The following is a 23,668-nucleotide window of genomic DNA, read 5'->3' on the forward strand; positions in this document are numbered from 1 at the left end:
AAGGGTTGGGATGAGCTAAAAAGTGACAAACGGAACATTTTCCAATGTCATGTACCTGCTTTAAGCCCCCGTTGGCAGAAAACGCCGGGAGGACAAAGTGACCCAGTCGTCATGTCAGTGGGGTTTGGAACCGAGGCGCCCATCAGGCAAAGAAAACCATCCGTGCACCATCCAGACGGTTCGGCTAAACCTTCCGAACCACAAAACAGTCCTGCGGGACATGCTAAGCACTCACCTGTAAAGGAGAAGTATATTAAAATATTTGATTGAACCTCACACACATAATTAAGTGATTCCTGCAAACTGCTGCTAATTAAAAATGGATTGGAAGTCTATCTAGTAGCTAACAGCAAGTTGCCGCTGCCTGATTGCATGCGTATTACTGTTATTGACAAAAATAATTAAATGCATTTGCCAAACTATTTACAATTACATGAACACATTTAGTGCACTCTTGGGCCTAAGCAGCCAAATTCTAAGCATTGTCATATTTCCGAATAAGATTGCGCATTTTTTTTAATGACATATTTGACCTGTGACCTTAATACCCCCAAATTCAATTACACTCGTGGTTCTGATTGCAACATATCCTGCAAATTTTACTAATTGTAGACAGAAAGACATAAAGAACAGAACACATCAGCATAGGTTTCACCTACTGGTGTGGGGGAAAAATTGGAAACATGTCTCACGTACTGTGTAGAACACTTGTCAAAGTGGCGGCCCGGGGGCCAAATCTAGCGCGCCGCATCATTTTGTGTGGCCCAGGAAAGTCAATCTTGAGTGCTGACTTTCTGTTTTAGGATCAAATTAAAATGAAGAGTATAGATGTATATTAAATTTCCTGATTTTCCCCCTTTTAAATCAATAATTGTATTTTTTTAATCCAGTGTTTTTAGTTCAAAAATCATTTTGTAAAATCTAAAAATATATTTTAAAAAAAGCTAAAATAAACATTGTCTTAGATCTATAAAAAAACTGAATATTCAGGGCTTTTAATCCAGTTCTTATAATCCATTTATAAAAAAAAATATCTAAATATTATATCTAAAATGGTCCGGCTCACGTGAAATTAAATTGACGTTAAAGCGGCCCACGAACCAACCCGAGTCTGACACCCCTGGTATAGAAAATAAACACCCCTAATTCGCTAATTCAAAAACATTCCAGAATGATTCGCCCATCTTGGCCTCAAACAAAACTAACCTTCAGATCCGAGACCCTGACTAGGTCCATATGTTCCTTTGGGGCAGGGAAGGGGCTGTCCGTCTGGACTCTCCATGGAACAGAAAAACCCGGCTGGGCAGGGAAGAGGGCTGTAAAAAACTGAAGAGCTCCCCCTGGTTGAGCTCAGCCTGAGGGTCTCGCAGTGGAAGCCAGAAGGACAGCGACGACACTCCGTCTGGCCTGATAAATCCTGATAGAAACCTGCAAAGATACCATGTGGAAGTAGGAGACATTTTCAAGCTGACAACCCATGGAATGACGTACCTGGAAGGCAGAGCTTGCAGTCGTCTTTGCCTTTTCCTCCAGTCTCGTTTCGGAAAGAGCCGGGTGGGCAGGGTGAGGGAACATCGCTCCCCTGAGCGCAGTAGTGACCTGCCGGACAAGCGCCTCCAGATACACTTGACACTGGTGCGGCAGTTGGAGATCCTTCGAGGCAGTAAAATCCTGAAAAGTGTTTATTGAACCCTTTCTAAAGCAATGTCTTGCTATAACGTGGAAGGTACCAGTTAAAATAAGTATGAGTTCATGATTTGCTATGTTATTACCAGGTAGGCAAGGTCCAGAAACCCTTGAAAGACCCGTCTCGGAGCAGTAGGAACCCGGACTGCAACGACGACACTGAGATTCATCCATCAGCCCGCTTTGTTCACTGTCATGTCAGAGAAAGGCAGAAAGAAAAAAAAAAGTGACATAATTTGTGGTTTTAAAATACATATTCCATGATAAAATGTAACAATACAAGAACAGGATAGGATCGGATAATGATAATAATGTTCAGTATTGATTGAAGTTTTCATTTGCAGCACATATGTCAAAATGGCGGCTCGGGGGCCAAATCTGGCCCACCGCATCATTTTGTGTGGCCCGGGAAAGTAAATCATGAGTGCCGACTTTCTGTTTTAGGATCAAATTCAAATGATAGATATAGATGTATATTATATTTCCTGATTTTCCCCCTTTTAAATCAATAATTGTCATTTTTTAATCCATTTTTCTGTGTTTTTAGTTCAAAAATAATTTTGTAAAATCTAAGAATATATATAAAAAAGCTAAAATAAACATTGTTTTAGATCTATAAAAAACAGAATATTCAGGGCTTTTAATCTAGTTGTTTTAATCCATTTGTTTAAAAAAATCTAAATATTATATCTAAAATGGTCCAGCCCATGTGAAATCAAGTTGACGTTAAAGCGGCCCACGAACCAACCCGAGTCTGACACCCCTGATTTACAGTGTTGGGAAACAGCTGAAAATGTTACAAAACACCCAACGGGGGAAAAATAACTAAATATTGCAATGCGTAAAATTGATTGCCATACTAAATTGGTCCCCCGACTGAAATAAATGTCTGCTTCTATCCTTTACCCCTAATTCAATATAAGCACATAAGGGATTATGAGTTATGAGTCAAGACAGAAATCCTTGAAATCATTGAATACTATAAAAAAAACTCGATATACACCTGAACGTTCCTTTAGGGCAAGGTTGTGGTATTAAAGTCCCAGAAGAGCAGTAAAACCCAGGTGGGCACAAATAACCGGTAAGGTTGTCTTTTGGGGAGGGTTCAAAGGCTCCCCCAACGCAAACAAACCCGGCGGCACACAAGCCGCTGGGAAACGTCCTTGCTAGGAGGAAAAAGTTCAGTAACGATGAATTAGAAACACATTTATGACTCATATTCCAAAGAGAGTCAGTGTGCGGATGCGTCACACCGGATCCTCGGCAGAACATTCCGGGGTCGCACGGCGAGCACTGCTGCCCTTCAGTCAAGCCGGACACGTTTCCGTAGGAGCACGCCGGGCAGGGACGTCCAGTCGCTGATTCACTCGGACAGTAAAAGCCTTTCTCGCACAGAAGTGGAGAAGAAGTTCCTGATTTAAAGGGAAATGAGAAATAAAGCCACTTGTTTCGCATTTAGACGAGCTGGAAAACTGATTGCTAAAAACTGACCTTGACAGTAGAAACCAGTAGGGCAGGTCTCACAGTGGCCCTGACCCTGTTTGAGCTGGTAGCTTCCTGGCTGGCAAGGTGTCGGTTCCGCACTGCCCTGAAGTGATCAGAACCGATACAATGATTCGTTTAGGCTTTCATTTATTAATCTTATTTAATAGTCACTCATGTGAAATTTACAGCCACTGCCAACCCTGAAAATCGGCGTCTAAACCAAGGGTGTCAGACTCGGGTTTGTTCGCGGGCCGCATTAACGTCAACTCGATTTGATGTGGGCCGGATCATTTTAGATATAATTTTTAGATATTTTTTTTAATAAATGGATAAAATGAACTGGATCAAAAGCCCTGAATATTCTTTTTTTATAGATCTAAAACAGGGGTGTCAGACTCGGGTTGGTTCGGGGGCCGCTTTAACGTCAACTTGATTTCACGTGGGCCGTACCATTTTAGATATAATATTTAGATTTTTTTTAATAAATGGATTAAAAGAACTGGATTAAAATCCCTGAATATTCCATTTTTATAGGTCTAAAACAATGTTTATTTTAGCTTTTTTATATATTTTTAGATTTTACAAAATGATTTTTGAACTAAAAACACAGAAAAAATTGATTAAAAAATTACAATAATTGATTTAAAAGGGGGAAAAATCAGGAAATTTAATATACATCTATACTCTTCATTTTAATTTTATCCTAAAACAGAAAGTCGGCACTCATGATTTACTTTCCCGGGCCACACAAAATGATGCGGCGGGCCAGATTTGGCCCCCGGGCCGCCACTTTGACACATGTGCAAAATTTTACTCCTATCTCAAATTGCTCGTATATCGGGGCTCTCGTATGTCGAGGTACCACTGTACTTTCCCGACAAAAAAAACCCCAAACAAAACACTATTTTACAGTATCCAGTGAATATCTACAACAGACACGAGTTGACTAATCTGACCTTCTCACAGTAGTGACCCGCCGGGCATACGTGACGTGGCGGTCTATCCGAGCTCTGTCCGGCAGGACAGTAGTACCCGACGGAACACTGGCCGCCTGGCTCGGTAGAACCTCTCCGATGACAGTAGTGACCCCGAGGACACGACTGGCATGATTCCAGCGAGACCCCACCGTGAGAGCCTGCAAGCAATGTTATAAAAGAGTTGTCACATTAATGTCATTTTCTAGTAGAACAAAAGGATTATCAAATAATGGGATGAGTTTGTAGTAGTGGACATTAAAGAGGTATTTGGACTTCCCCATACATAAGCAGACGGAGCAGACATTTAATAGGATTCTGGCGGTTTGCCCCTGGAAATGATTACAATTACCGAACATGATTAAGCCACTTTGTGTCTGAAATTATTCATAAGTGCCCGCAGGAGAGAAAGTTTTCATTTTCTTCTTTCTTACTGGGCAGTTAAAGCTGCGTAGGAGTTCATGTGAGGATATTACAGTGAAAGAAAGAGGGTTGGATTGGAATTTTTTGGTTCAGTATTGTGCATGTTTTTCAATAAGTGATGGGCTACTATTATATAAACTATTATTCCATATTTTCGGGGCACATCGCGGCATTGTTAGCGGGATACTATTTGACTTCTGAATTGGTGCTGCGTTAGCTCTCGTAACAATAATACTCAAGAAAAATGTAAACATTACTAAGGGGAGTTCATTTGTTCTGTAGAAAATATTCAGGGACGATAAGTCAGGTTTTGTTATTCATAATTTTACCTTGTTGTGACTTTTATATACTCGGGTGCGAAAAAAATTGTATTTTTTATTTTGAGAGCTGTCAGAAAGGCATTTTTAGAGGTGACCTCCACTTTGAAAATGGGCGGAGCTATTCAGAAGTGACACTTAAAATTGGTATTTTAATGGAAAGCCCTCGGGAAAACAATACTCTTAAGAAAAATGCAAAAACATTACTAAGGGGACTTCATTTGTTCTGTACAAAATATTCTTGGGATGATAAGTCAGGTTTTGTTTTTCATAATTTGACCGTGTTGTGACTTTTATATACTCAGGTGCAACTTTTTTATTTTATTTTGTATTTTGAGAGCTGTCAGAAAGCCATTTTCGGGGTGACCTCCACTTCAAAAGTGGGCGGAGCTATTCAGAAGTGACACTTAAAATTGGTATTTTAATGGAATCGTTAGTGAAGCTTTATGTTACAGATTTTCCAATACTTGTTCGACATTTATAATGACATATTTGAGGTCCCAGCGTCAATTTTTAAACGTTTTTTTCCCATTTTTACCCATGAATGCATCTTACTTTGCAATGTTCCATCAGGGCAAGGCAGAGGAAGAGTTGTTCCAAGAGGGCAGTAATGCCCTGGGGGGCACAGAGCCCCATGGGGGTCTTCAGAACCTCTTGGACAATAGTAACCTGCAGTGCATGGTCCAACCGGGGCTTCAAGACCACTTTGGTTGCAGTACAGACCACTCTCACACAGCAGGGGGTAGGCAGAACCCCGAGGGCAATAAAAACCTGAAAGGTAATAGAAAATTATCTCTATAACTTCATTAAAATGCCTTTACGTGTCGGTGAGTTTGATTAAAATCGTCCCTTCGACCTCATTGACTTCCCTACTTATTTTATCTGTGAATACTTATTATGTGATAAGCCAGCCAATCGCAGACTGTTTATGATTTATTTTTGAAAATAAATATAGGAAAGCATCAGGAAACAAGTTTCCAATAGACCTGACGGGAAATCAGTTTACATGTCACAGAAATGACACTTTGAGGGCGATTTTGTTGTGTAAAAAGAATACAACATTTGTACAATTGGATGGGGAAAACGCACAGAAGTTCACAGTCAAGATTTACTCACCTTTAGGACATATGTCTCCCGTGTAGCCAGCACATTTCCCAACAAGTGGACTCTTGAGGTGTAGTCTTGAGTGGGTAACAATATGGGGGGAATCTGACGGCGTATCCAATTCGACCCACTTGTAGCCTCCCTCTGCAAACACTTCAGATAAAGCATGAAATATGTATGAGATAATGTCATGTTGTTTCAGAGGTGGAACATCAAAGTGGTACTAGACTTCTCCATATGCTGATTTAGCTTTGTAATTATCAAAAGATAGAAGCAAAGGGTAAAATGAGTTTTTTTTTTTACTCCAAAAGGTCAAACTGAACGGAACTGAACAATTACAGTGGAATTAAAGTCATTTTTCTGTGAGGAAGCACAAAAAAGCTTAAGTCATTTTACCAGTCGTGTAGGAGTTGTTGAAGAGTGTTAATTTGTCGTACAGCCATGGCGTCATTTCCATATTTATCAGGTAAAATTCTTGAATTATTGCATAAAGACAGCTGAATTGAAATGCGTTGGCTCGTGGCGTTGGGCTGCCTGCTCCTTCAGTACAAAAGAAGCCAGCAGAACACAAGCCTGCAATAGAAAAGTTATCGGTACTCAGACGTTTGGTCGACCGGACGTTTGGTAGAACGGACGTTTGGTAGAACGGACGTTTGGTCGACCGGACGTTTGGTAGAACAGACATTTGGTCGAACGGACATTTGGTCGAACGGACGTTTGGTCGAATGGACGTTTGGTCGACCGGACGTTTGGTCGACCAAACAGTAACAACCCGGCGACCAAACGTCCGTTCTACCAAACGTCTGTTCTACCGAAGTTCCGGTCGACCGGACGTCCGGTCGACCGGAACTTCGGTAGAACAGACGTTTGGTAGAACGGACGTTTGGTCGCCGGGTTGTTACTGTTGAAACCAGCTCTCAAAATTATAATCATGAGAGAGAGTGTGAGTTTAATATCTAAATATCTAATATCAAAATATCAACAGTAAGCGAACCCGGCGACCAAACGTCCATTCTACCAAACGTCTGTTCTACCAAATGTCTGTTCTACCAAACGTCCGTTCGACCAAACGTCCGGTCGACCAAACGTCCGGTCACAAAGTTATCAATTCCACTGACGATGAGAGGCGTCCAATCAAGTGGCTCTTTTCACCAGTCAATGATGATGTCATATTTCATTCATACTAAAACCCGGATTTGTTGGGTGCAAACGCATTATAAAGTGTTGGGTCAGTTGCAATCCCCTCCCTCACCTGTAGGTTGTGAGGCTCCAGGACCGAGGCAGTATTTCCCAGGTGGACAGAGGGGACAGTGAGAGGAGGACGAAGCGCCGGGCTCGGGAAGGAAGCTGCCAACGGGACAGGGCTGGGGTGATTCAGTACCGGGGAGACAAAAGTGTCCGGGGGGACACTTATCTCCGAAAGGTTGGGAGACAGGGGACGGCTCGGGGGAGCCAAGAAGACAAAAATAACCTGTGATGGAAAGAAAGAAATGGATAGTTGAACTTTTTAATGAGAGTAACATTTTGTTGCAAAAGTTTCCTAACAAATGGGGCAAAATTGTTGAGATAAAATGACTTCAGTCCTGTTTTAATGCTGGTCTGCTCAATGTTCACACAAATTGAATAGAAGATCAATATACCTATTTTAGAAGACACTCCCAGAAAACATAAGGTGTGCTGAGTCAGTGCAGTTATTTTAAAGTTTTGAGACACAAATTAGACGACTGCCTTGAATTAAAAGACTATACTAACTTTTAAGCTCACTTTAATTACATACTACCGTATTTTGCTGTTTAATATACTCCCCATTTAATATACCCGGGTATGTTAAACGGCAGGGGTATATTAAATGTTTTTAGCAATTGCGACAATCGGCGTATGATTTGTGATTCCTTCACTCATTCCAAATGCTTTCTATCGAATACAATTTGTCCTATCTCTCATTTCCAGTGAAGGAAACGACACCCTCATCCAGAGATCATTCCCAAACCACCCCATGAGGGATGAGATTCCACCAAACCTGGACTGCAGGCTCCGGACGGCTCCTTCAAAGCAGTTCTATTGCAGAAGAAACCTCGAGGGCAGGGGGTGCAATCACTCAGTCCCGTTCTGCCGGCTGAAGGATTGACAGTGCCCTCTGGGCAGGGAGATGGCTCAGATGAACCCGCTTTGCAGTAAAACCCTGCACAAGCTTGACTTCAGTCTTCGCATAAAAAACATACTATACAGATTTATTTTTGTGACCATGTAGACCAAAGGTGTCAGACTCGGGTTGGTTCGGGGGCTGCTTTAACGTCTACTTGATTTCACGTGGGCCGGACCATTTTAGATATAATATTTAGATTTTTTTAAATACATAACTGGATTATAAGAACTGGATTAAAAGCCCTGAATATTCAGTTATTTATAGATCTAAAAAATGTTTATTTTAGCTTTTTAAAATATTTTTAGATTGTACAAAATGATTTTTGAACTAAAAACACAGAAAAAACGGATTAAAAAATTATAATTATTGATTTAAAAGGGGGAAATCAGGAAATTTAATATACATCTTTTTATAAATGGATTAAAAGAACTGGATCAAAATCCCTGAATATTCCGTTTTTTATAGATCTAAAAAAAAGTGTTTATTTGAGCTTTTTTTCTTAGTAAGGGAAAATCTCTTTTAATCGATTTCAAAAGGAACCAAATTTTTCTTTAATTATTTTCCATATTAAAGTGGAAAACAGAAAATACTTTTGTATATTTTTAGATTTTACAAAATGATTTTTGAACTAAAAACACAGAAAAAATGGATTAAAAAAGTACAATTATTGATTTAAAAGGGGGAAAATCAGGAAATTTAATATACATCTATACTCTCATTTGAATTGATTTCACGTGGCCCGGACCATTTTAGATATAAGATTTAGATTTTTTTTAATAAATGGATTAAAAGCCCTGAATATTCCGGTTTTTATAGATCTAAAACAATGTTTATTTTAGCTTTTTTTTAAATATATTTTTAGATTTTAAAAAATGATTTTTTAACTAAAAACACAAATTGATTAAAACATTACAATTATTGATTTAAAAAGGGGGAAAATCAGGAAATTTAATATACATCTATACTCTTCTTTTTAATTTGATCCTAAAACAGAAAGTCAGCACTCATTATTTACTTTCCTGGGCCACACAAAATGATGCAGCGGGCCAGATTTGGCCCCCGGGCCCCCACTTTGACACATGTGACATAGATGTTCACCTGCTGGACAAGTGTCGCATGCAGATTGAGCAGGAAGCGCTTGAAAGGATCCCGGATCACAGATGGTTGGTTCAGGACTTCCATATGGACACGTGTGACCAGTGGGACACTTAAAACCTGTGGCCAAATCAGATAAGAGAATTCACTTGGCGCCATCTTGTATACATAAAGTGCTTGATCCTATGCAGTACTGTCCTGATGTTCTATTTTTTTCATTTTTGATGCCATGGGAACTGAGCAATAGAGCTGAAAATGACTCCGTCCTGTCTGAGAACTCCTCGGGGAGGCGAGGTGAGGCGGGTGGGCTGACAGCAAAGAGCCGCCTGCTATTAATAGCGTCTGATTCATTTCATGGCCAAGTTAGCAAAACACTCGGAGAAACAAATTACAAAGGTGGTGAGAAATCATCCCGGAGAATGTTTTTGGGTTTCAGTGCGCTCGATGTTAATGGTGCGACGCAATAATGAGAGAAATTCCAAATGTGGATCAGCACATTTGGAGATGAGTAGCACCCGCGTACCTGAAATTTATCATTAAGATTCACTGAGGAATTGAGGAAGCTGTAATAATACAATTGGAAAAATGAATCAGGGTGAATGGAGCTTCATTTCGAGTCATTATATTTATTAACCGCACAAGGCTGTCAGTGCATTAGCTATAAAAGGCCTAAATAGACGGTTTAAAAGTCAGTTATTGTGATGTAAAAATGTGAACAGAAATATTTCAAAATTAATTAACCGGTCAATAGAAATTCAAATGGACCTGCCAGGTTAATATTCATGTAAAATAGGAGGTTGCACACATTTGACAAAATGACACTGATTATGATAAACAATGGAAATTAAGAAATATCAATTTTTTTTTAGCTAAGCAGGGTTTTCCTAACATTATTTTCACTCTTAGCAGTAGCTTGAAAGTTTTGTATTAACTCTGACAAAAAAATAATAATAATAATAATAACAACCTGAACGTATATGGGATACAGTCCAATGAAACAAAAGGTTAAACTTTTTAGCCGCAATTCCAACCAACCGTATTTTGCCGTTTAATTTACCCGGATATATTCAATGATTTTTGCTTTTTTGTACCTTCCCGTTTGTGCGCCATTTAATATACCCCTGCCGTTTAATATGCCCGGGCATATTAAATGGGGGGTATATTAAACAGCAAAATATGGTAATGTTTGTCAGGATAGCCATATAATTTGAATTTCATCAAAAATATTTGATAAGGGAACACATATATTTTTAGCCGACTTCCAGAATAGATTGTAACTTGGCAGTTCCAATGTATTTTGGACACTAAGAGGTGTTTCAAATGTGTTGCCATTATTCGGAGATTACCCAAGAATAGGAACACTTTTTAGAATGACCTAATAACCCCATTGGCGTTTAAAAACATATTTTCAAAATGAAAAAAAAACCCATACCTGGCTGATGTCCAGACACTGCCCCCGATGGACAGAACCAACCTGGAGGACATTGGAGGTCAACAGAGGATTGCCCCCAAGATGGGCAGTAGGACCCCGCGTAGCAAGCTTCACAATCAGCCTCCGACTCAGCGCCAACCCTCCCTTGAAAAGTACCTGGAAAATACATAACTGCTCATATACTGTAAATCACAACACACACACGTGGACAAAACAACAGAGCATCACAGTCTGCTTCTGTGAAATGGCTATATTGATTCACTTAGCAGCTCACCGACCATTTGGTCCATTTATTGAACCCCCATTAGGTTTTACGGCCTCCTTTTAAGATTTGGAATACATTACAATCTGTTGCACCTTGCCGGTTTATGGCGTTGTATGTTACGGTGGCAATCTTACAAGCAAAGCGGTGTCAGAATTGACAAGGGTCGGGGAAATTCATTGGCCGGCAGATGTCCGATGCTAGATTAGAATAATCGTGTTTCTTATCCAATGAGGTGAGGAATTTCTTACCTGGGGGGCAGGGGCTTGGTTTTGTGCTACCTTCGAGACAATAGTAGCCAGCAGGGCATGCACCCCCGTGGAAGTGAGTGTGCGTGGACGGACTTGGATGAGCAGATGGGGACATGCTTCCTCCTGGACATGAGATAATAAAGCTTTGTCAGATGTCTTTACTCATTACATTAACTGAAAAGAAATTGCAAAGGGAAATTGACTATGAAAAGAAAGTAGTATGGATGAGTCATTGGCGCCAAAAGTATTTTTTGTTGGTTAGTGGAAAGATTTCATAACTGTTTTGGTGGATTAAATAAAATATATTATAGGTTTAGTATGTGTAATCTTATGTAGGGTCCATAATGTATCTTTAATGATGGTTAAAAGAGAGCACAAAATCTGAGGCTTAAAATCTTGATTAAATCATAATGAATTATGGTGATATAAAATTAGACGGTATTGCACTACTTCAGTTGTCCTCATTTTTTAAGGCTCATTTTTTTGGGTGATTTGATTGACAGGAAATTACTAGGACAAAAGGCCTACTATTTCATTATACAGTAGTATTATGGTGATATAAAATTAAACTGAATTGCACTACTTCAGTTGTCCACGTTTTTTAAGGATCATATTTTTTGGGTGATGTGATTGACAGGAAATTACTAGGCCTACTATTACCTTATATAGTAGTATAATGGGAATATTTGATGTACCGTATTTTCACGACTATAAGGCGCACCGCGTTATAAGGCGCACCCTCAATGAATGACATTTTTTCCATATATAAGGCACACTGATTATAAGGCGCCCTGTCTATTTTGGAGAAAAATTAAGACTTTTAAGTGCGCCTTATAGTCATGAAAATATGGTACATCTAAAATATTTTCACATGCATATTGACGTTACCTGTGATATTACTATAAGGGGTTGCCGTTTTGGACCCGGATGTGCAAAAGAATCCAGCCTTGCAGGGTCCAGAAGGGGATGAGAGTCCAACCTGGGCACAATAGTGACCAGGCAAACAAACTTGGCAATCATCCACAGACATTGCACCTTAAAAAAAGAAAACAAATCATGATCAAATTGGATACGATTACAGTAGGAGATTATATAAAATATTTTCTATCCATTTATATATGGGAGCTCCCGTTTTTTTCCCATTTATTGTGCATTCAAGTTTATAGTTACTTAAAACAAATGGTACAGTTGACATGGGGTTTTTGGAGGTACATTTTTAATTCAATATAGGGTGAATAATGGGTCACCTTCTATTGAGCTGAAAGTGGTAACGGGACATGGAAGCATGACGCTGGTACCCTGAGGACAATAAAAACCGGCCTTGCAGCGGCCCCCAGTCGGGTTATCATCAGGTTGGGCAGAGATGGAACGCTGGCTGCAGAAGTAACTGGAGCGAAAGTGGGGGTGATGAGGACAGAAAACATTAGCGTCCAAAGATTTCCTTCACAAATTCACTTTAATTTTTTTTAAAGAAATGCATACGACACTGTATGTCAACCTAATTTGTGCCAGGTAGCCAGTGGTTATTGTAAAATTACCATGCATGAAATATGTTCAAATCTAACCCACCAAAAATGTAGCCTGACAAGTACTTTAAAATACAGGCACTAATTAAGTAGTTTTACTAAACTACTGTGTGCGACTGAGTAAGTTTCTTGAATATCAGTGGGATTTTGTAGAGGCTAAAAATACATCACGAAGTATGGTTAAATTGTCTGTTGTGGTACGGTTTGTGTTCAAATGGGATCATTGCCACTATGTGTGTTAGCCATATGGTGCCTTCTAGTTCGTGTCATTCCGTAGGTTTAGCAATCTTCACGGATGCGTCTGTGTTTTGTTTTATGGCAATGTTATTAAGGTGTGATGATGCTTTAAATATAATAAGAGTTCAATCTTACCCAGGAGAGCAAAGCCCAGTAGGGGCTTTCAGTCCGGATGAGGCGCAGTACGATCCTGGAGGACACGATTCGCAGCCCTGTTCACTAGACAAGCCCATCTGGGCACTAAAGGTACCAGGTGGGCACGGAAATGCCACTCCAGACTCTGACCCTGTAGAGAGCATGTCATATGTTCAGATGGTCCGGGTCCGACCACATAACACAAAAAATATTCAGTCGACAATTTGCCTTATCATAAGACAGTTACTGTTAAAAAAAAGAAGTTTTGGCGGTCAAAAAAAAAAAAGAATACATTTTACTGCGGCCCTAGGGCCTGCAGTTCTGGGGTCGTGCGTTTGATCCCAGGTCGGTCCATACTGTGTGGAGTTTGCATGTTCTCCCCAGGCTCGCGTGGGTTTTCTCCGGGTACTCAGGTTTCCTCTCACATTCCAAAAACATGCATGGTAGGCTGATTGGACACTCTAAATTGACCCTAGCTATGATAGGTTGTCCTTTGTCTCCTTGTCCGATATGATTGGCTGGCCACCGAATCAGGATGCCCACTGCCTCATCCCCGTAATTAGCTGGGATATGCTCCAGCAACCCCGTCCAATGACCTTTGTGAGGATAAGCGGTTCAGAAAATGAATGACAAAACACAGTTTGCTACTATGTCGCAAGCATTCAGCATTACTATTAGCATTACTTCTACCCTGCATGGTCTGATAACATGGTGAATTTGTCATGGGTATATGACAAGGAATTGTGTCCTACCTGGTGGGCAAAAGTGTCCTTTAGGGCACAGCGTGGGGGTGTAGCTCCTGGAAATATTGCCAATGTCGACATTGGTGAAGTCGGCGCAATAAAATCCTGCTGGGCATGTAACACACTTAGCCTGTGGAGAGACAATTTGGAAAATGCATGTTTAAAGAAAATATTATGACAATGAGCAGATGTCTGCTACGAGCGACAGACGCTAAGACTTGAGTTTCTTCTTTTGCAGGCAGAGAGTGAACTATAAACTTTGTAGCACACACACAGATGGTCCAATCTGCTCTCTTTGGACTTGAAGGGACCTGTAACACTCTTTTGATTGGACGATTAAAACGTCTAACTATGTTGTAAGGATTGTCAAAGGTTATCTGCACTCGCCTGCGTAATACAGCTAGATTTAAAACTAAGACTTAATAAAAATGTTGGCCTCAACTAATAGCCCTTTTTGAATAAATATGACAAACAATAGTAACTCAATAACATGTTTTTGCTGTGGCTGAATTAAAAAAAGGGTGTGGCTTTAAAAGAAGCTTCTTTTTAAGTGGAAGAACGTAAACAATTGGCCAACAGTTGACCAAACACTTTGTACATAATAAATGAATCCCCTCCAAAAACGGCACAAAAAATACATAAACAATCTTCATTTATGTTTAATCAGAACCACATAAAAATATCCCATTTAAAAACAACACCTTTTCACATTTTGTGGTTTCTCTCACTTTAGTTTAAGTATTTAAAGAACCCTAAACACAAATGTACCTTGCATGTAGCCTATCCACCTCGGACTTACCTGTCCTGGTAGATTTTGGAAGGCCCCTGGCAAGCATGATACTGGTCTGTGAGACCCACGTGGACACATATGTCCAGGAGGGCACTCTACTGATGCATTGGGGCTTGGACAGTAGGACCCTTCTGAGCAAATGAGTGAAGGGAAAGAGAGTCCTCTTGTGGTGCAGAGGAAACCTAAGAAGGAGAAGAAGACAGTGCATATTCTGTCAAATAAATTACTAATTGCTGCACAATGTGATGAACTGGTTCTGACCTCGAGGACAAGGCAGGCAGTCAGATGTTTGACTGTTCCCACTTCGGTTGCTGTAATATCCCACGGGGCAAGGTAATGGAGTGGAGGAGCCCCAGGGGCAGTAATGTCCCTCAGGACAGCGGTCACCTGTCAAACCGTAATCAGACGGGGTGGGTGACGAAGCACCGGAGGAGCAGTAATAACCAGCCGCACACTGGCCCGATGTAACAGCCATCCCGGGTGACGCGCAGAAAAAGCCTGCAAGGGTGAGAAAAAAGACGGTATTTCAAATTTGGAAAATAAGATAAGGATCTGTTTCAACGGGTATTGGCGGTAGGTAGGAAGGAAAATTTCTGTGGAGGCTCAGTAGCACCAGAAATGAGTAAGTTAATACACAAATTAATGATTATGCGTGTCACTGAATTGCTTTTCATTTGAGTTATATTTTGTCTTTTACATGTTAAGTTCATTTTTTTCCATTTAACATATTTTCCGCACCACAAGGCATCTTGAAATTTGGTTCATGTATAAATTGGATTATGAGGTGGTAGTAGTAGTGGTGGTGGTAGTGTTAGTGGTAGGGGATTGTGTTAAACATCTACTAGATTAGATTAGAATTAAAGTAATTAAACTAGATGGAGCTGTAGTAGTAGTGATTATGAGTTGTGTTATGCATCAACTTGATGTAGTTGTGCTAAAGGGAATTTCATACAATGATTAACCGATATTGATCCATATACAAAGCGCACTGGACTATAAGGCGCGCAGCCTATTTTAGTTGGGCCTTGTAGTGCGGAAATACTGTCATTTTTGTGTGTATTTATGTTTTTTTTGCATGTTGGTAATTAATTTGGCCACATTTGGGCATCTTGAACTAATTTTATCTGTCATTTATTCTCCCCTTACACTCACGGATGAGCGAGTTTCTCATCAACAGGGGTGAATCAATTAACATATTTAAGTGAAAAGTAAAAATTGAATCCCAGAAGAGTTTCTTAGACCTGGCGGACACGGTAGGCAGTCCTGGGTTTTTGTCATCCGAGTGAAGGGATTGATGGAACCAGATGGACATGGGTGGAGGAATTTGGACCGAGTCCCGACTGGGCAGTAATGCCCCATTGGACACTCATAGAAGGAAGCATTGTTGCCTCCAGGACAATAGAACCTATAACAAAAATAAATACAGGGTTATTGGAAATGAGGTCAAAGCAATGTAGTTGCATTAAATTAAAGGCACTCATATTGTCTACGTGTTTACAGTTGATTGTATTTATGGTTTGCATAGGCCGGTTTACCCCCGAGGACAGGCGTCGCAGCTGGCTCGGCCGTCCTCTGTACCGATGGTTCCCGGGGGGCAGAGCTGAGGAGTCGCCGAGCCCGCCGAACAATAATAACCTAGTTGCGTGTCCGCCAGAGTCATGAAAGAGATGCACACTTAAGCACAAACGCGCAGACGCTGGCAAACCGCAACGGACGCGCTTCGATTTCCATTGTCAACAAAGCAGCTGCTCGCTCGTGTTTAGGCCTATTTAGTTGAAGAAGAGCTTTGTTTACATGCTCCGAAGGCTTATGCAAATCCTAAATGAAATGACGTGCGTTGTAGTTTCTCACTTTTGCAATCTGTTGCAATTATTGGATGGTGGTTGAATGAACGTTAAATAATGTTTGTAACTGTTAAGGAGTGGAAACTGGAGTTTCATTGGACTTTAATTTTTGCTTTTCTTGTTTAGAAAAAGGATGAGCATTCAATTTGCTCGTGCATGAATGTGTAATAAAATGATCTGTACATTTTTTAAATGTATTTTTTAAGAGGGAAAGAGAGAGCAGGCCGGCATTTGAAGTCATCCGAGTTCATAGCACCCTTGATTTTTTCATACTTTAAATCAAGGATGTCAGACTCGGGTTGGTTCGCGGGCCGCATTAACGTCAACTCGTTTTTTGTCGGGAAAGTACAGTGGTACCTTGACATACGAGTGCCCCGACAAAAGAGCAATTTGAGATACGAGTAAAATTTTGCACAAGTGTCAAAGTGGCGGCACGGGGGCCAAATCTGGCCCGCCGCATCATTTTGTGCGGCCCGGGAAAGTAAATCATGAGTGCCGACTTTCTGTTTTAGGGTCAAATTAAAATGAAAAGTATAGATGTATATTAAATTTCCTGATTTTCCCCCTTTTAAATCAATCATTGTCATTTTTTAATCCATTTTTTCCTGTGTTTTAGTTCAAAAATCTTTTTGTAAAATCTAAAAATAGATTTTAAAAAAAGCTAAAATAAACATTGTTTTAGATCTATAAAAAACTGAATATTCAGGGCTTTTAATACAGTTCTTTTAATTCATTTATAAAAAATATATCTAAATATTATATCTAAAATGGTACGGCCCACATGAAATTGAGTTGACGTTAACGCGGCCCGCGAACCAACCACTTGATAAAACTATAAAATATTTCAAGTCAATCCAATAAATGTGACTGAACATAATGTTTTCTTTCTTTCCAAATGGACATAACTGAAGTGAACCCTAAAAGTAGTCCATCTTATGATTGCAAACTTGACTGAAAATCATGTTTAGTCTAAAGTTTGAGCTGTATGAGTCCTTGTTTTTGCTCCCTTATTACTACGCTGATAAATGTCTGCATCACATACTTTTTCTTCATCGGACACAAACAGAATAATTCACAACAGCAAGCAGCCTGACAAAAACACGCTCTGTTTTTCTGATGAAATGAGTTTCCTTTCAATTACTACACTTCGCATAACATTCCTGTTTTCTATTTTTTATATCACTGGGAAACCGTGTGGGTGGGGCATAAAGACATCTCTGGAGATGAATCAAGTTTTCAGCTTCAGAGTCGTGCAAAATTTAACTTTCTGCTGCATAACATACGACAGAAGTGGAAGCAACGGAATTTGCCATTTTTCCATAAATATTTAGATATTCCTCAGGGACATTTTTCGTCAGTTCCACAATGGCGGAATGTTTTGCAACCGGCTTCATTTCTATATTATGATCAGTATAAAATTATGTTTATTCTTATTAGATTATATCTATAAAAGTTTAAAGTAGTTTAAAGATTCAAACCTCATCTGCTTATTTTGTGTCGGAGGGTTCTTAAAACCAACACAATTTAGATTAGATTAGAATTAAAGTAATTAAACTAAATGGAGCTGTAGTAGTAGTGATTATGAGTTGCGTTATGCATCAACTTGATGTAGTTGTGCTAAAGGGAATTTCATACAATGATTAACCAATATTGATCCATATATAAAGCGCACTGGACTATAAGGCGCACAGTCTATTTTAGTTGCGCCTTATAGTGTGGAAATACTGTCATTTTTGTGAGTATTTATCTTTTTTTTTGCATGTTGGTCATTAATTTGGGCACTTGAAATAATTTTATCTGTCATTCATTCTCCCCTTACACTCACAGATCAAGTAAAAACAAAAATTGAATCCCAGAAGAGTTTCTTTGACCTGGCGGTTCTTAAATTCGACCCAACTTTAGCGACACACAAATGTATGTATATAAAACTGTTTAAACCAACGAATTAGAAAGGACTAAGCACCAAAGTCAACGTTAGCCATGAGAATCGAGCAGGCGGTATTTCTATTCCACCCAATGATTACCCATTTCGCTACAGTACTTTCTGCAGCTTTCCATTTGAGCAACAGCATCTAGTTTAGATAATTGCCACAGGGAAAACATATCAAACCTGGAGGGCACAGATGGAAGGTGCCATTCACGCAGTACCAGCCCGGAAGACAGGGTTGACACTGAGTGGCATGCGTAACGACCGCATATGTCCCCGGCTCACAAGGTATCGGTTCAGCGCTTCCTTCGGGGCAGTAAGAACCTTCGGGACAAGGTCCTCCCGTTATTCCATCGGTAGGAGTGGGCGTTATAGCTCCCCCAAGACAATAATACCTACGGTGAAAAAAATTCTAATCAGGAATAAAATGGCGTATGCAAAAGGAATATTCCAATTGATGAACAACATGGCAAATATAAACCGATATCTGTAAATATCGAAATATTGACCGATTGACCTATTGATCTAAAATCAGGAATAAAATGGCGTATGCAAAAGGAATATTACAATTGATGAACAACATGGCGAGCTAGCGTATAGAAACCGATAACTATAAATATTGGAATATTGACCTAGTGACCTAAAATCAGGAATAAAATGGCGTATGCAAAAAGAATATTCCAATTAATGAACAACACCAAGCTAGCGTATATAAACCGATAACTGTAAATATCGGAATATTGACCTAGTGACCTAAAATCAGGAATAAAATGGCGTATGCAAAAGGAATATTCCAATTGATGAACAACATGGCGAGCTAGTGTATATAAACCGATAACTGTAAATATCGGAATATTGACCGATTGACCTATTGATCTAAAATCAGGAATAAAATGGCATATGCAAAAGGAATATTCCAATTGATGAACAACATGGCGAGCTAGCGTATAGAAACCAATAACTGTAAATATCGGAATATTGACCTATTGACCTAAAATCAGGAAAAAAATGGCGTATGCAAAAGGAATATTGCAATTGATGAACAACATGGCGAGCTAGCGTATATAAACTGATAACTGTAAATATCGGAATATTGACCTATTGACCTAAAATCAGGAATAAAATGGCGTATGCAAAAGGAATATTCCAATTGATGAACAACATGGCGAGCTAGCATATAGAAACCAATAACTGTAAATACCGGAATATTGACCTATTGACCTAAAATCAGGAATAAAATGGCGAATGCAAAAGGAATATTCCAATTGATGAACAACACGGCGAGTTAGCGTATATAAACCGATAACTGTAAATATCGGAATATTGACCTATTGACCTTTAGCCTGAATATTGCCTGCATGCAAAAAATAGCAAGTACCCTCCAAGGCAGCGTCCAATCGGGGAAGTTAGCCCAGCGCTGTTACAATAAAATCCGCCAAGACATGTTTGGCAGTCCTCCTGCGTTTGTAGGCCAGAACTGTTTGACCAGCTGCCAATTGGACACGCCACAGGAGCCGTGGTGCCTGTAAATAGAAAATTAAAAGATGGCTAGAGGTCCAACAAAAACGGGAATAAACAACGTTTTTTGAAAACGGTAGCGTTACGGAAGAAAAGGGTTTAACAAAATCGGTGACCTCAAAACAAAGACCTTGTTTTTAAAGAAAAGGTCGGTGCAGGTTAGAAAAACATTCATGGCAATGTTAAAAGTGACAAAGATAGATGTTGTCAGGAAGTCCTTCAGGCCAGCAGATGTTAATAAGCATGAATAAAACAATAGCCTTAAATTAAAACAGGGGGGAATGTTAAAAACTTTATGCAGCATACATTTGATTAAATTTGCCTGTAAGACAAGTCACATCTTATCTTAAATTGGACAACCCTTGAAACGTAATTGAAAATGTTAGCATGCTACGAATTGAGACTACATAATAGACTACTAATACACACACACGCTTTAGTCAAAATACTGCTGCTGTGAAAAACAATAAGTGAAATGATACAAATGTTTGATGGCCTTCAGAAATTATGATCAAAGAATTTGATATCACATGAGAGGTAATCTAAGCCTTTATTGGATTGTGACTGAATTACTGTAATAATAAGATACTATTATGAGTCAGTACTTCTACAACTGTCTTAAAACCTTACCGAAAATACATCTTAACTGGAACATGCTAGAGCAAGGGTGTCAAACTCGCAGGCCGCATTAACGTCAACTCGATTTCATGTGGGCCGGACCATTTTAGATATAATATTTAGATTTTTTTTATAAGTGGATTAAAAGAACTGGATTAAAAGCCCTGAATATTCAGGTTTTTATAGCTCTAAAACAATGTTTATTTTAGCTTTTTTATATATTTTTAGATTTTACAAAATGGTTTTTGAAATAAAAACAGAAAAAATGGATTAAAAAATCACAATTATTGATTTAAAAGGGGGAAAATCATGAAATTTTATATAAATCTATACTCTTCATTTTAATTTGATCCTAAAACAGAAAGTCGGCACTCATGATTTACTTTCCCGGGCCACACAAAATGATGCGGCGGGCCAGATTTGGCCCCCGGGCTGCCACTTTGACACGTGCGCTATAGGGAAAACATAACTCAAATTCTTGCCTGCAAGTGTTGCATGTTGTCTCTAAATTTAATGAGCCATTTAGTACCTATTTACATCTCAAAGACGCCTGGTTTTCTTCTTGAGAAAGATTAAAACAATCACCTGCAGGGCAGTAATGACCAGGAGGACATTTGGAACCAGAGCGTCCATCCAACGGCGTTGGAGAGGATGCTCCTTCTTTGCACCAAAACCCAGCAAGGCACAGTCCTGAATCATGTGAAATGCATTATCACCATGAAGATTTAAAAAAGACGACTCATCAAGAGATTTCTTGATCCAACCTGCCGACTCGGAGAGTCCCGGCGAAGGGCAGTAGCGTCCGTTTGGACATGGCGTGCAGCCCTCCGGGCTGTCTGCGTGCTCTCTCGGGTTGAACGAGCCTACGGGGCAAGGGTGCTCGTTGGATGTACGTGTGCCCGCGGGGCAGTAATGTCCTTTTGGACAGAGCTTCAGTAAGGAGCCATTAGCTGGACTCAGCTTGGGATCGCAGTAGTAACCTTGTGAAACAACAAATGCATACATGATCAACGAATGGATAGTCAAAATAGTTAATAGATATCATTGCTGATGCAGAGGAGTCGTTTTCATTCACTTTCTGAATCTTCACGAGGTTTGCGGGGGGTGCTGGATTCTATCCCAGCTAAATAGGGTGGGGCATAAGGAGACAAAAGGACAACGAATCATAGCTAGGGGCAATTTAGAGTGTTCTACCAGCTGAACCAGCATATTTGGGGGGTGTGGGAGGGAACCAGGGTACCCGGAGAAAACCCACACCAGCCCAGGATAACATGCAAACTCTACACCACAGGTGTCAAAGTAGCGGCCCGGGGGCCAAATCTGGCCCGCCGCATCATTTTGTGTGGCCCGGGAAAGTAAATCATGAGTGCCGACTTTCTGTTTTAGGATCAAATTCAAATGAAGAGTATAGATGTATATTAAATTTCCTGATTTTCCCCCTTTTAAATCAATAATTGTCATTTTCTAATCCAATTTTTTTCTTTTGTGTTTTGAGTTTAAATATACAAATATTTTCATTTTTTTCCACTTTTAAAAAATATTTTGTTTCCATTGCCATCCAGTTCTTTTAATCCAATTTAAAAAAAATTAAAAATCTAGATATTAGATCTAAAATATGGTCTAAAATGGAGTTTGACACCTATGCTCTACACCAAAGGTGTCAGACTCGGGTTGGTTCGCGGGCCGCATTAACGTTAACTCGGTTTCATGTGGGCCGGACCATTTTAGATATAATATTTAGATTGTTTTTATAAATGGATTAAAAGAACTGGATTAAAAGCCCTGAATATTCATTTTTATAGATCTAAAACAATGTTTATTTTAGCTTTTTTAAATATATTTTTAGATTTTACAAAATGATTTTTGATTTAAACGGGGAAAATCAGGAAATGTAATATACATCTATATCTATCATTTTAATTTGATCCTAAAACAGAAAGTTGGCACTCATGATTCACTTTGCCGGGCCACACAAAATGATGCGGCGGGCCAGATTTAGCCCCCGGGCCGCCACTTTGCTCTACACAGTGAGGACCAACATTGGATCGAACCTTCGACCCCATCACCGACGCGTTAACCACTCTACTACCGGGCCACAGATTGAATTAATGTCAGCACGTGGATCATCTTGTGAACATTAAACATAATATTAAACAAATATTCTGTTCCAAGAAATCCATTGCGTTCCACGTGGAAGTCTAAAATGGACTCACCTGCGTCACAAATGTTGCAGAACGCTTGATTCTCTCGATCTTGGTAAGTTCCCGATGGACAAGGTTCTGGAGAGGCACTACCCTTGAGGCAAAAGTGACCAGTTGGACATGGAAGAGCAGAAATCTGTCCTGGGGGGCACCAATAACCTGTGAAAAGGAGCAGGTGGCCCATTAAAAAGGAGCTGCTGTTACAAATGAATTCCACTGCCAATAATGTGAAACACCAAATTAGCATACCGAGGCATTATGAATGTTACCGTAAAACCTCCAAAACTCCAAATTACATTTTTAGGTTGGCTTGTGTCATTTAGGATGATGGGGTAAAGTATTATTTGATTTTTTGGGGTGCACTTTTTTTGGAAGAAGTTGGATTCAAATCTGTTGGGATTAGATTCTGGAGGTTCTATTTTGTTGGCGTTATTACCTTGATTGCAAGATCCAGTTGGCGTACTGAGACCCGATTGGTCACAATAGAAACCTCCGGTACAAGGCCGACACTCTGTTTGGGTGGTCCTACCGGGTAATGGAGAAAACGTACCAGTGGGACATAACTGGGGTTCTCTTGAGCCTTCCACTAAAAAAAGAGAGTTCAGTAATGTCACTTGATAATTCCGTGACCGGACGTTTGGTCGACCGGACGTCTGGTCGACCGGACGTTTGGTAGAACGGACGTTTGGTAGAATAGACGTTTGGTAGAACGGACGTTTAGTCGCCGGGTTCGCTCGCTGTCAAATTATGACAAATTATGAGAGTTTACTGTTGATATTTTGATATTAAATATTTAGATATTAAACTTTCTCTCTCTCTCATGATTATAATTTTGAGAGCTGGTTTCAACAGTAACAACCCGGCGACCAAACGTCCATTCTACCAGACGTCCGTTCAACCAAACGTCCGTTCTACCAAACGCCCGTTCTACCAAACGTCCGGTCGACCAAACGT

At 39.8% G+C, this 23,668-nt stretch overlaps 2 protein-coding genes and 1 long non-coding RNA gene across 3 annotated transcripts in view; all 3 read right to left on the minus strand.

Annotated features, from left to right (window-relative positions):
• LOC144083617 (uncharacterized) overlaps window positions 1-5,947 on the minus strand; it is a 31,955-nt gene extending 26,008 nt beyond the window's left edge. The window contains exons 1-10 of the mRNA XM_077611599.1: window positions 5,899-5,947; window positions 5,441-5,656; window positions 4,128-4,306; window positions 3,178-3,274; window positions 2,940-3,098; window positions 2,690-2,852; window positions 1,773-1,876; window positions 1,492-1,671; window positions 1,207-1,428; window positions 56-235 (exon numbers count right to left, since the gene is read on the minus strand). Coding sequence (XP_077467725.1) covers window positions 56-235; window positions 1,207-1,428; window positions 1,492-1,671; window positions 1,773-1,876; window positions 2,690-2,852; window positions 2,940-3,098; window positions 3,178-3,274; window positions 4,128-4,306; window positions 5,441-5,656; window positions 5,899-5,947 — 1,549 coding nt within the window. The remainder of the gene's footprint in view (window positions 1-55; window positions 236-1,206; window positions 1,429-1,491; window positions 1,672-1,772; window positions 1,877-2,689; window positions 2,853-2,939; window positions 3,099-3,177; window positions 3,275-4,127; window positions 4,307-5,440; window positions 5,657-5,898) is intronic.
• Window positions 5,948-12,074: 6,127 nt separating this feature from the next.
• Window positions 12,075-16,266, minus strand: LOC144083618 (uncharacterized). The gene is made up of 8 exons (XM_077611600.1): window positions 16,142-16,266; window positions 15,848-16,011; window positions 14,868-15,104; window positions 14,616-14,788; window positions 13,826-13,946; window positions 13,074-13,224; window positions 12,423-12,562; window positions 12,075-12,154 (listed from the first exon to the last, which is right to left on the minus strand). Exons 1-8 carry the CDS (start codon window positions 16,264-16,266, stop codon window positions 12,075-12,077), a joined length of 1,191 nt encoding a protein of 396 aa, XP_077467726.1.
• A 5,094-nt stretch (window positions 16,267-21,360) lies between these two features.
• LOC144083154 (uncharacterized) lies at window positions 21,361-23,293 on the minus strand. The gene is made up of 3 exons (XR_013303488.1): window positions 23,151-23,293; window positions 22,727-22,873; window positions 21,361-21,493 (listed from the first exon to the last, which is right to left on the minus strand). It is a non-coding gene; the product is annotated as an uncharacterized LOC144083154 (long non-coding RNA).
• Between the last annotated feature and the right edge of the window lie 375 nt (window positions 23,294-23,668).

The sequence above is a fragment of the Stigmatopora argus genome, chromosome 10, assembly GCF_051989625.1.
Source record: "Stigmatopora argus isolate UIUO_Sarg chromosome 10, RoL_Sarg_1.0, whole genome shotgun sequence".
Lineage (NCBI taxonomy): Eukaryota > Metazoa > Chordata > Actinopteri > Syngnathiformes > Syngnathidae > Stigmatopora > Stigmatopora argus.